Source organism: Ovis aries, chromosome 1 (genome assembly GCF_016772045.2).
Source record: "Ovis aries strain OAR_USU_Benz2616 breed Rambouillet chromosome 1, ARS-UI_Ramb_v3.0, whole genome shotgun sequence".
Lineage (NCBI taxonomy): Eukaryota > Metazoa > Chordata > Mammalia > Artiodactyla > Bovidae > Ovis > Ovis aries.
In genome coordinates, this window is record NC_056054.1 from 54451739 (window position 1) to 54464913 (window position 13175).

The 13175-nt window shown below is 36.4% G+C and overlaps 1 protein-coding gene across 3 annotated transcripts in view; it reads left to right on the top strand.

Annotated features, from left to right (window-relative positions):
• The window catches only part of DNAJB4 (DnaJ heat shock protein family (Hsp40) member B4), a 43455-nt gene extending 34131 nt beyond the window's left edge, over nucleotides 1-9324 (top strand). For all 3 annotated transcript variants that reach the window (XM_012174324.4, XM_060411158.1, XM_027971422.3), the window contains exons 2-3: nucleotides 4287-4855; nucleotides 6227-9324. In XM_012174324.4, coding sequence (XP_012029714.1) covers nucleotides 4421-4855; nucleotides 6227-6460 — 669 coding nt within the window. In that variant the 5' untranslated portion in view covers nucleotides 4287-4420 and the 3' untranslated portion in view covers nucleotides 6461-9324. The remainder of the gene's footprint in view (nucleotides 1-4286; nucleotides 4856-6226) is intronic.
• The last annotated feature ends 3851 nt before the right edge of the window (nucleotides 9325-13175 follow it).

The following is a 13175-nucleotide window of genomic DNA, read 5'->3' on the forward strand; positions in this document are numbered from 1 at the left end:
AAATATTTGTGTTTCTTTGCCTGTCATTGATTTGTTTATGCTTGCAGGCCTGGTTGCATAGCCCTCTGTGTTTCTCTAGAAGTAACAAAACGCTAATTTACCTGGTACACTTTTCCCCCTGAATTATTATATTCTCTTTTACAACCTGAAGCTGTGGGAATAAACCATGAACTGAGAATTGTATGAGTTAAACATGCTAAATTTATATATTTAGGACTTAAGAGAGCCAGTGATCCCAGTATATTTGTGTTTTTAAAATGTCTAATATCCACAGTTTTAAATGCTGGGTTTTAAAAAAGCTAGATAAAAAAAGAGATGTTTTAAATTTACCATATGACCCAGCATTTCCACTCCTGGGAATCTATAAAAGAGAAATGAAAATACAGGTCCACACAAAGACATGTACGTGAGTATTCATAGCAGCATCATTTGTGATGGCCCCAAATGAAAATATCCGAAAGCCATCATCTTTTAGTAAATGGATAAATGAAGTGTGGTATATATGTATACACACACACAACTTAGCAATTAAAAGGACTGAGTTAATAAAACATGCTTTGTAAATGAAATAACCTCAAACATTAGAAGTCATATGTAAATGACTACATATTCTATTATTCCATTTATATAAAATGCATGGAAAAGGCAAATTTATAGACAAAATAGATCAGTGGTTGCCTAGAGCTAGAGGGGGTAGCAAGGATTAACTCCAAATAGAAATGAAAATACTCTTTGGGTTGATGGAAATGTTTTATAACTGGATTGTGGTGATGGGTGCACAGTTCTATAACTTGACTAAGACCAATGGTATATTTACAATGGGTTACTTTTATAGTATGGAATAAATAAAATTGTTTTATAATAGAGACATTTCTCCATAGTTGAATAATTTGAAAACAAAAAACAGGACTACTGAAACTTGAAATTGGATTTTGATCTAATTTCTCCTCCAAAGTTTTAGGTTTAGTTCTGAATTGTTCTGTGAATGTCAACAGAATTTCATATTAAAAGACTTAAAAACAGATTTTCAGTAACACATCCTTATAGTAGCCTAGTTTTCTAACATTTCTTTCTCTTCATATCTTCCTTTTTTTATTGTTTATGTTTCACTCAATAACTTAAAATTTAAATACTTAAAGATAGTATTTATATAATCAAATCTGTGTTTAGTACATTAATCTTTATACTAGCTATTAATCTTTATACTAGTTTGCTGCTTCTGTTCTTTATATAGTTAATTAACAATCTACTATATATTTAAAAAAGTAAATTGGATTTCTATGAATCAAAACTTTAAAGAATCTCATTGTGCTAGTTAACTCTAAGTGTTGTTATAAATTTGGATTTTTACATATTGCTGCTGCTGCTGCTAAGTCGCTTCAGTCGTGTCCAACTCTGTGCGACCCCATAGATGGCAGCCCACCAGGCTCCCCCGTCCCTGGGATTCTCCAGGCAAGAACACTGGAGTGGGTTGCCATTTCCTTCTCCAATGCATGAAAGTGAAAAGTGAAAGTGAGGTCGCTCAGTCATGTCCAACTCTTAGCGACCCTATGGAATGCAGCCTACCAGGCTCCTCCGTCCATGGGATTTTCCAGGCAAGAGTACTGGAGTGGGGTGCCATTGCCTTCTCCAGTTTTACATATTAGATCTCCTTAAAAGAAGTTATTAAAGTCATATAATTTTTTTCCTTGAAGTCCTAATTTTTCTCCAGCGCTGCTGCTTTTAATAAACTTTAATCAACTAATTAAATGGATATCATTGTTATGAATAATATCCCAGACACATAATTTTTTTTTTTTTGCAAATTGGTTGGTTGCTTGTGTTTTAAATAATAGCAGTCTTGGTACAACATAAGTAAATGTTGACTCTGGGGTACATTTCTTGCTCACACGAAGTGATGATGGTGTTTAGAAAAAATTTTGGATAGCATAGGTAGTCTAGCTGCATACTAAAATTTTCCATGAGCAATCAAAATGTACGTAGTGAAAAGTTGACTGTATAGTTGATGACAGGCTTGTTCAAGTGCTGGGCAGCGCAAGTGATACTTGCATAATAATTCATGTTATATTAGTGTGAATTTTGGTAGGATTTTCTCAGTCACAGTAGTACACAGTTGACTGTTTAGTGTCAAAGCTTTATTGGAGGCTGTTTGTTATCTTTGATGAATGTCAGTTCAGACAGTGTGTGAATCTTCTCAGGGACTCAGTAATCCTGATTGAGTTACCATTTTTGGCAAAGGGCTTTTAGGGAAAAGCCAAACCCATGATGTAATAACAAAATGTAATTCTTTCTTTTCATGAGTCCGTTATACATCCAAAACATTTAGATTTTGTCTTGTAAAGGGTTCAGTTGGGCAGGCTAGTTTACTCAGTTTACTTTATGAACTCTGTTAAATCGTTATACTCTGTGGGATGAAAGATGGAGTGATTGAAATAATTTAGTATTGGTTTAATCACATTGGTAATGACCTTGAGTTATACACATATTCTATCATTCAAAAAAAAAAATCTGCCACTAGCTTTTTTTTAACATTTGGAGTTATAACTATACCACTAAAATTTAGAGAAAGTTGAGTTTTGAATGAGCTGTTTGTTAAAAGTTCTTGTCCTACTTATCCTTGTCATTGTTTTCTACAAGGCATATCCTGAGTGAAAGATGCCAAATAGAATAAAAAATTTTAAACTCTCTGGGAAAGCATGTTGAGTGACTTCAGTAGAGTTTTTTACTATTAAATTTCTCATATGTGTATGTGTGATTATACTTTATATTGTTTTTGTTTCTGCCTTTTCTCTGTCTTGACACTGAGCACACATTTTAGTGTTTCTTTCGAACACTTTAAGAATTAGTTCTTCCCTTTATTCAGCAAACATGAGTGGCCGTCATTTTCAGAACTGTATGCATGAACAGTGCAAAAATGAATAAAATGTATTTCCTGCCCTCAAATTACTCACTGATGAACATATCTGAACCTCTTAGTTTAATTCTCTTGGTATGTGTTTTTTTTTTTTTTTTTTTTTACAGTTTTATAATTTTTAGGTTCTGTTCCTGCTTGTCTCCTTGGTCAGGAATACCCATAAGGATCATCCAGAAACTTTGCTGAGACTGTAATGATATAAATCCTTGTCACTATCGATCCCTTAGAAAATCACTATACTGTTGTTCCGTAGGTTTTAGTAGAATCTTTCGTCACTATGTAGTAGAAAATGCTGTTTCAAATATGTTATTTCTTGTGAACTACTAATTGCTTAGTTGAGTCTTAGGGAACAGGATCAAAGAGTCTTGGTGTAGGAAGCAGGTTGTCCATAATAGACAAGAATAACCAGCCCAAAGGTCTTACAGGTCAAAAGGGTTCACAGCTCATGATTTCAGTTTTCTTTTTATATGCTGTTGAAATTAATGCTATCATGTGATATGCCTAGGTAAAAATTTCATTATTTAGGATGTGGATAGTAATTTTAGTGTCTAAAATTTTGTTAATGGAATTTTTTCCCTTTCTGCCATGAATGAGGTCTATTTTAATTCTTAAGCAGTGAAAGATGATCTGAAATAAAGATAGTTATTTTGAATATGACATTTTACATCACTGATTTGTGTTCACTGATAATGATGGTGCTCAAAGATTTAGGTTATATATTTTGTTTGCATTGATTACTGAAGACCTTTTGATTGACATCTTTTTTTTTTCTTTGCTATTTTTAAAATTATATTTAAAATATAGTTGATTTACAGTGTTGTATTAATTTCTGCTATGCAGCAAAGTAATTCAGTTATACATGCACATAATCTTTTCCATTATGGTTTGTCACAGGATATTGAATATAGTTTCTGTGTTATACAATAGGACCTTGTTGTTTATCCATCCTATATATCGTAGTTTGCATCTGCTAATCCCAAACTCCCAAATCCTTCCCTCCCTCCACCCTTTGAATGACATTTTTTAAAAACCTAAATTTATATACTTTAGATCATCAAACCAGTAGCTTATAAGAGGTTTCCAATTTTTATTTTCTTTTTTTTGCATGGAACAAAGAGTTGGAAATAAATTATTGTTAAAGATGGGGATTTGGAGAAAGAATTTGAAAGCTAAAATTTTAACTTAGGGTGGAATGATTGGTAGTTATATGGCTGTTTTGTATTTAGTTATAATGGCATTTCTGACCAATATTAATAAGTAGCAACCTAAGTTAGCCAAAGTTTATGAGTAATATATTTATGAGTATATTTTTAAAAGTTTAACTTTCAAGAGTTGTAAGTATTTTTCTCACCATGCTTATCTTCTCATTTAGGGTTGAAAGGAGGAGCAGGAGGTACTGATGGACAAGGAGGTACCTTCCGGTACACCTTTCATGGTGATCCTCATGCCACATTTGCAGCATTTTTTGGAGGTTCCAACCCCTTTGAAATTTTCTTTGGAAGACGGATGGGTGGTGGTAGAGATTCTGATGAAATGGAAGTAGATGGAGATCCTTTTGGCGCCTTTGGATTCAGCATGAATGGATATCCAAGAGACAGGAATTCTGTGGGGCCATCCCGCCTCAAACAAGATCCTCCAGTTATTCATGAACTTAGAGTATCACTTGAAGAAATATATAGTGGTTGTACCAAACGAATGAAGATTTCTCGGAAGAGGTTAAACCCTGACGGGAGGAGTTACAGAACTGAGGACAAAATTCTCACCATCGAGATTAAAAAAGGGTGGAAAGAAGGCACCAAAATTACTTTTCCAAGGGAAGGAGATGAAACACCAACTAGTATTCCAGCAGACATTGTTTTTGTCATTAAAGATAAAGATCACCCCAAATTCAAAAGGGATGGGTCAAATATAATTTATACTGCTAAAATTAGTTTACGAGAGGTAAGTTAGTAGGATATCGGATTCTGAAACCAAACAGAATTATGCATGTAATCTTTGAGAATTTACCTAAATAATAGCAAACATTGATGTTTACTACACAAGCATTCTTAAAATTTTCATAAGAACCCTCTAAAGTAGTACTACTATTTTGCCTCTTTTGTGGATAATATTTCTAAGTTTAGTTATTTATACTAACAATTTAAATGCCGGTTTTAAGTGCTGACGAGATTATATACTGTGAGGCCTACCTAGTATGGATTATCTGTACTTTGTTTTCGCAGTTTGTCAAATCTGCATTGTAATCTCATTACCTTAGTCCATGTATAAGATTTCTTCCAAAGTTGTTAACTTGAGTTAATAATTATATAACAAACAAGGCATTAAAAGACAAAATAAGTTACGAGGGTACTGCTTTAATACATTAGTTTGTATTTATTCTACTTTTAGGCACTGTTTCTCAAATTGGATTATAATCCTGCAAATATGCCCATGTCAGTTCCCTGCTTAAAATTCTTAAATAACTTCATAGAGCATCTACCATAAAGTCTAAACTCTTTAGCTTAAAGTAACAGATTGTTTTTAATCTAATTTCTACCCATACATGTGTATACATTTCCCTAAGTTTGATATATTATTATCTTGTATACCTCTGTCTTTGTCTGAGTTGTCCTCTATGGAACACTGCTGTTCCTTGTTCTACCTCAACACTTACTAATGGTCCAGTGCTTACCTCAAGCAATCTGTATTCCCAGAAGCTAAGGGAGTACATTGGGTGCCCTTTGTCTCAGACAAGAATTCTGTACATACTTCTCTGACAACTTTATACTGTAAAGTTATAATTACTGGTTTGCTTCTGAATTCTTTGTGCATTCCTTGAGGTAGGGTCTGTGTTCATGGTCCCTATATGTTCAGCATCTAGCAGAAATATATGGCATATATGGTACTCAGTAAATATTTACTGACTGAAACAATGAATATATTGTCCTAACGTTTTCACTCTGGAGAAGTATGTAGTTGCTCCTATCTTTTTCTTTCTGGTTCTTAATTTCTCCCTCTTCTTTTCTCCCATTCCATCCTTGCAACTTGAATGTTGTAATAGCAGCCTCAAACAATTCATTTCATTCTAGGACAATGTGAAAGACATTCTTTCCTCCTCTTTTCCTTTTTCCTTTTCCTTTCCTTCCCCTTCTCCTTTCCTTCTTTTGTAAACTATCTGATTTTGTGTGTCCTGAAGGGACTTTCTAATGGGGAAAAAGTCTTAAAATTATTGATATTCTTTTGGAGGTTAAAAGTTTACCTTAGAATCATTCTTTACAGCTGGTTTAGACTTTTATATTTTGAAGTTTGTTAATTTTATTTGGTTCATTTTAGGCATTGTGCGGCTGCTCAATTAATGTGCCAACCATGGATGGAAGAACCATACCTATGACAATAAATGATATTGTGAAACCTGGAATGAGGCGAAGAATTATTGGATATGGGCTACCATTCCCGAAAAATCCTGACCAACGTGGTGACCTTCTAATAGAATTTGAGGTTTCCTTCCCGGATACTATATCCTCATCGTCCAAAGAAGTACTTAGGAAACATCTTCCTGCCTCATAGAATGAAAAACTTTGTTAACCATATTTTGATAAGGCACTGAAAATATAAAAGGACTGGCCATTTACTGATGTAGATGTGAATTCTGTATAAAGACATGTAAATTATTTTGAGGGTTCATTACATTGCATGAATAGAGACGGGTCAAATAAAAAGGCAAAAGGGATTTTTGCAGTTAGAGATGAAGAGAAAACCACTCACTGTATTTTATTTCATTTCTCCCAAGTCAGAATTTTTTAGTATTTTGCGTACATGTAAAATTCATTTCTGTGGAGTTAATAGATGTATTTCTAATAAAGTACCAGGCTATCCAAGTACTTTATTTCATATATATTTACACTGTAAGTGTGATAGCTTCTCGTTTATAATGGAAATTTAAATTCTTAACTATACATGTGATAGGTACTTCTAGTAAAGAAGAACCCAAGTTACTTGGAAATCTGGTTAACTAGATTAAAATCATATGAAATGCTGCTATAGGGCTGGTACCCATAAAAGAGTATCCTAATACATATATTTCACCATTTTGATTTTTAAAGTATGCTGTAGCATTTCTTAATAACATAGTTATAATATTCTTAAGACAGACCTTTTCTTCATAAAAAGGAAATTAATGGCAATTTATCTCCTGTGGAAATCCCAATTGCCTGAATTACTGATATTTTAGAAATAGGTTGTTTTTAAAATGCCACATATAATTTTATGCAAATTAACTATATATCTTGGACTTAATAAATTATAGGTACATTTTATTGTCCATTAGTTAAGGATAATTTGTTTGATAATAAATGTGTTTTTAGAGGAAATATTGTTACTTGGAATTAATTTTCCAATTACACAGTCTTCTATAACTTACTCATAATATGCTATATGTACCATATGCAATTTCCCTAAAAAGAATAAACTACCACTATGGTGTTAAACCAAAATATGGGGAAAATAAACACTAACTGCTGCTTATGAATGATGTTGCTACTACTTGCTATGCATATAAATATTTTACTTTTTCATATGTATAGATTGCATTTCTTAGGTGTTTTAATTTTTTAAATATATTTACGTTTAAAAAATTATTCTGTTTTCTGTTTTATAGCTATAGTAAGAATGATATTTTGAAACAAAGATTTTGGTTCAAAAGGAATTTTCAGGATAATTGGTATACAAGGTTTATTGGACCCTATCACCTTTTAGCAGAATATGGTCTTCTTTTAGAAATTCAAAACTTAGGTTTTAATCACCATATACTTTACAGCTTTATTGAGATATAATTCTCATGCTAAAAAGTTTACCATTTTAAAGTACACAATCCAGTTGTTTTCGTATATTCACCTTATATAGCCACTTTATAATTTCAGAACATTTACATCACCCTAAAAAGAAACCACATAACCATTAGCACTCACTTCCCATTCCTCCAGCCCCTGGCAAACACTAATCTACTTTCTACTTCTATGGATTCATCTATTCTGGACATTTCTTATAAGTGGGGTTAAACAATACTTGGCTTTTTTGTTTGTTTCTTTCACTTAGCATAATGTTTTCAAGATACACCCGTGTTGTATCATTTAGTACTTCGTTCCTTGTTTTATGGCCGGATAATATTCTGTTGTTTGGATATACTACATTCTGTTTGTCCATTCATTAATTGATGGGCATTTAGGTTATTTCCACTTTTTGGCTATAATGAATAATACAACTCTGAACATTTTTGTACTACTTTTTCTGTACATAATTTTTTAATTTTCTTGGGAATATACCTAAGAATAAAATTGGTGGGGATAACCATATACTTTAATTGCAAATGGAAAATGCTTGACAATGTCAGAGAATTCATAATCATGCATATTATTCCATTAATTTATAAATGATTCCTTTATAACTTTCTCTAAATGACAGTTAAAACTCCTTAAGGAAGTGGGAACATCATGGAGATTTTCTCACATCCAAAGAGATAAGAGCTGAAAAGCATCAGTGAGATTGGTAGGCATGGTTTCTATTTTAAACTCACTGTCATTATTTTCTTGATTAAGCATTTTCTCCCAAGTTAAATGATTTGTAGATTAGATAGATGAATGATCTTTGGATTAAAGAGTATTTGTTAAAGTACAGAATTATTCTAATAGTAAAAAATTAATTGTTATTGCTATATAAATACAGTTTATCGAGGATACCCTGGTGGTCCAGTGGTTAGGACTGTGCGCTGTCACTGCCAAGGCCCTAGGTTCAATCCCTCGTCAGAGGACTAAGATCCCACAAAATGCGCAGCACAGGCCAAACAAAACAAAACAAAACAAAACGGTATATCAGTATCTCCCGGGTCTTACAGGGTGTCAATAATGCCTTCATATGTAGTAAGTGCCCAATTTTTATTTGCTGAGTGTTGACTTGATGTAGAAGTAGAGTTTTAAAGTTTTCTTACTTGCTTATCTTATGAAGGTACTTTTGATTTTAAAAGGTTCTCTTTACGTTAAACCAGGTTCTTGGATACCTGGAATAGTTCTGAAAGTATTGTGGATCTTAGTAAGCTAATAGATAAAATATTACCTATCCTACAACTAAAATTTAGTACATCATCTCTGTAGCTATTAGAGTTTGGGGTTTTGTGAATGTAGTTCTTTTCTTTTTTCTTTTGGCCCCACCACATGTCTTGCTGGATCTTGACCTGGGATGAAACCCCAGCCTATGGGCTGTGAAAGCACTGAGTCCTAACCACTGGGCTGCCAGGGAATTCTCAGTTTACGTAAATGTAGTTCTTAGCCATTCTTATAAAGAAGAAACTGGAGATTTAGGAAAACAAAACTGGAGATTTATGTCAGTTTTGGATGCAACCTTAAACATGAGAAATAAAACAGAGGCAAACAACTCTACTCCTGTTTGTGTTAAAGGGACATCACTGAGATGAAGATAAAAAACTTGGACCAGAAGTACTCCTGTATTAAGTTATAATAGGAGGTCTATGTTAGAGAAGAGCTTGAGAAATATTTAGTTTTGTTTATCTAATAGATTAAAGTTTGCACAGGGTTTTTAATCTCAAGTATATATTTTTCATATCTGGGACTGGGAATGAAGGGGTTCAAGAAATGGGATTAACTGAGAATCCTAAAACTTGGAAAATATGAAACTTTTGGAATGAGGGTAGGTTTCTTTTTATTAATTGCCTTCTTTATATGTCTATTATCTAACAAAGTAAAAATAAATTTGCAAGCATCTTATGGAAACTGAGAATGAGAGATCCTGAAAAGTTTCTAGAAAGCAAGGAATGGTAAACCATATTTATTACTAATTAAAAATATAAATATCACTTTTTATTTAGTACAACCATCATTTTCAGTTCAGTTCAGTCGCTCAGTCGTGTCTGACCCTTGCGACCCCATGAATCGCAGCACGCCAGGCCTCCCTGTCCATCACCAACTCCTGGAGTTCACTCAGACTCAGGTCCATCGAGTCAGTGATGCCATCCAGCCATCTGATCCTCTGTTGTCCCCTTCTCCTGTCCCCAATCCCTCCCAGCATCAGAGTCTTTTCCAATGAGTCACCTCTTCGCGTGAGGTGGCCAAAGTACTGGAGTTTCAGCTTTAGCATCATTCCTTCCAAAGAACTCCCAGGGCTGATCTCCTTCAGAATGGACTGGTTGGATCTCCTTGCAGTCCAAGGGACTCAAGAGTCTTCTCCAACACCACAGTTCAAAAGCATCAATTCTTCAGTGCTCAGCCTTCTTCACAGTCCAACTCTCACATCCATAAATGACCACAGGAAAAACCATAGCCTTGACTAGACAGACCTTAGTTGGCAAAGTAATGTCTCTGCTTTTGAATATACTATCTAGGTTGGTCATAACTTTACTTCCAAGGAGTAAGCGTCTTTTAATTTCATGGCTGCAGTCACCATCTGCAGTGATTTTGGAGCCCCCCAAAATAAAGTCTGACACTGTTTCTACTGTTTCCCCATCTATTTCCCGTGAAGTGATGGGACCAGATGCCATGATCTTCGTTTTCTGAATGTTGAGCTTTAGGCCAATGTTTTCACTCTCCTCTTTCACTTTCATCAAGAGGCTTTTTAGTTCCCCTTTACTTTCTGCCATAAGGGTGGTGTCAACTGCATATCTGAGGTGATTGATATTTCTCCCGGCAATCTTGATTCCAGCTTGTGTTTCTTCCAGTCCAGAGCTTCTCATGATGTACTCTGCATATAAGTTAAATAAGCAGGGTGACAATATATAGCCTTGACATACTCCTTTTCCTGTTTGGAACCAGTCTGTTGTTCCATGTCCAGTTCTAACTGCTGCTTCCTGACCTGCATACAGATTTCTCAAGAGGCAGGTCAGGTGGTCTGTATTCCTATCTCTTTCAGAATTTTCCACAGTTTCTTGTGATCCACACAGTCAAAGGCTTTGCCATAGTCAAGAAAGCAGAAGTAGATGTTTTTCTGGAACTCTCTTGCTTTTTCCATGATCCAGCGGATGTTGGCAATTAGATCGCTGGTTCCTCTGCCTTATCTAAAACCAGCTTGAACATCAGGAATCAGCTTGAACCATCATTTTAGTTAGCATTAAAACTGACTTCTGGGTGCAGCCGCCACCCCAACCTAGATCCCCCACCCACCTCATTCAAATCTCTCCCATTCCAGGCCTGTCAAAATGTGCCCCACTCCTGGGCAGCCCCACACCCCCTGCTCAGGAGAACCACGCTCTCTGGGCGGACCTCCTCCCCACCGTCCATAGGACTGGGTGCCATCTCCGGACCACAGCCCCCCACCTCCTGCACCGCCTTGTCCCTCTGGTTGAGTTCCCCCGACTCCCAGGAACATATACATTGACCAACCCACCTCTGGTGACCCCATTTCCCTGGCCTCTCTTCTCAAGGGCTCTTCATGCCCTTTGGTACATGGGATCCCCTCTTCTCACCCACCCCATCCTACATATTCACAGCCCCTCCTAGGGCAGCCCCCAGGCCCTTGCTATGCAGTGGCTGAGCCTGGCTCTGGCCAGGCAGATTCACTGGCCAGAGGAAGGGTGAGTGCTGGGCCTCATCAGAGGGCCTGGCTGCTGGGGCTGGGGTGCCAATCCACCTTCCCCACGTCACAGTTCCTAGAAAAACATTAATCTAAGAACCCCTTGAATATGATGACAATTCGGTTGGAAACCCATATGCCCAGGCTGGGGCTTCTGAGGGTCTGTATTTCTGTGTGATATCCTCAGTGGAGGGCGGCCGGTGTGTGTGTGTGTGCATTTTTGTCCATCTCTTCAGAAACTTTAGGTGGGGTCGTTTCTGTTTCTTTAAGCAAGTTGTTCCTGTTTTGTGGTGTTTATGGGGAGAAAAGTTTGGAGCCATCCAGAGGTTCCTGTTTGAGAGGTCGTTAAAAACACAAGGTCAGTTACAAACCGTAGGGTGGCCAGCAGGTGCCTGGGTGTGACCCACACAGCCAGGGTCAGTCTCTGCCTTTGCATCTGTATTGAAAATGTATATGTGTGTACACGCACATTTCCTGTTTGTGTGTGTGTTTCCTCTTTGTGTGTGTGGATGTGTGATTCCTCTTTACCTTATTTAGATTTTCTGATTTTTCTGTAATGAACTTGCTTTGCTTTTGGTGAGGGTGGGGCAGAACTAGGGGTAAGGAAGCATAAACTACAATAGAAAGGAACACCAGTATTTTCAAGTTTGGATTTAAAAGTCTCAAATCCAAGAAAAGAAAGATGAAAAAGAAAAATCTGACATCTTAGGGTTCTGCCTAAAGCTTTTTTTTTGTTTTTCATAATGCTCAAAATTCTCCAAGCCAGGCTTCAGCAATAAGTGAACCGTGAACTCTCTGATGTTCAAGCTGGTTTTAGAAAAGGCAGAGGAACCAGAGATCTAATTGCCAACATCCGCTGGATCATGGAAAAAGCAAGAAAGTTCCAGAAAAACATCTACTTCTGCTTTCTTGACTATGGCAAAGCCTTTGACTGTGTGGATCACAAGAAACTGTGGAAAATTCTGAAAGAGATGGGAATACCAGACCACCTGACCTACCTCTTGAGAAATCTGTATGCAGGTCAGGAAGCAGCAATTAGAACTGGACATGAAACAACAGACTGGTTCCAAACAGGAAAAGGAGTATGTCAAGGCTGTATATTGTCACCCTGCTTATTTAACTTCTATGCAGAGTACATCATGAGAAACGCTGGACTGGAAGAAACACAAGCTGGAATCAAGATTGCCGGGAGAAATATCAATCACCTCAGATATGCAGATGACACCACCCTTATGGCAGAAAGTGAAGAGGAACTAAAAAGCTTCTTGATGAAAGTGAAAGAGGAGAGTGAAAACGTTGGCCTAAAGCTCAACATTCAGAAAACGAAGATCATGGCATCCGGTCCCATCACTTCATGGGAAATAGATGGGGAAACAGTGGAAACAGTGTCAGACTTTATTTTTGGGGGGCTCCAAAATCACTGCAGATGGTGACTGCAGCCATGAAATTAAAAGACGCTTACTCCTTGGAAGAAAAGTTATGACCAACCTAGATAGCATACTCAAAAGCGGAGACATTACTTTGCTGACTAAGGTCTGTCTAGTCAAGGCTATGGTTTTTCCTGTGGTGATGTATGGATGAGAGTTGGACTGTGAAGAAGGCTGAGCACTGAAGAATTGATGCTTTTGAACTGTGGTGTTGGAGAAGACTGTTGAGAGTCCCTTGGACTGCAAGGAGATCCAACCAGTCCATTCTGAAGGAGATCAGC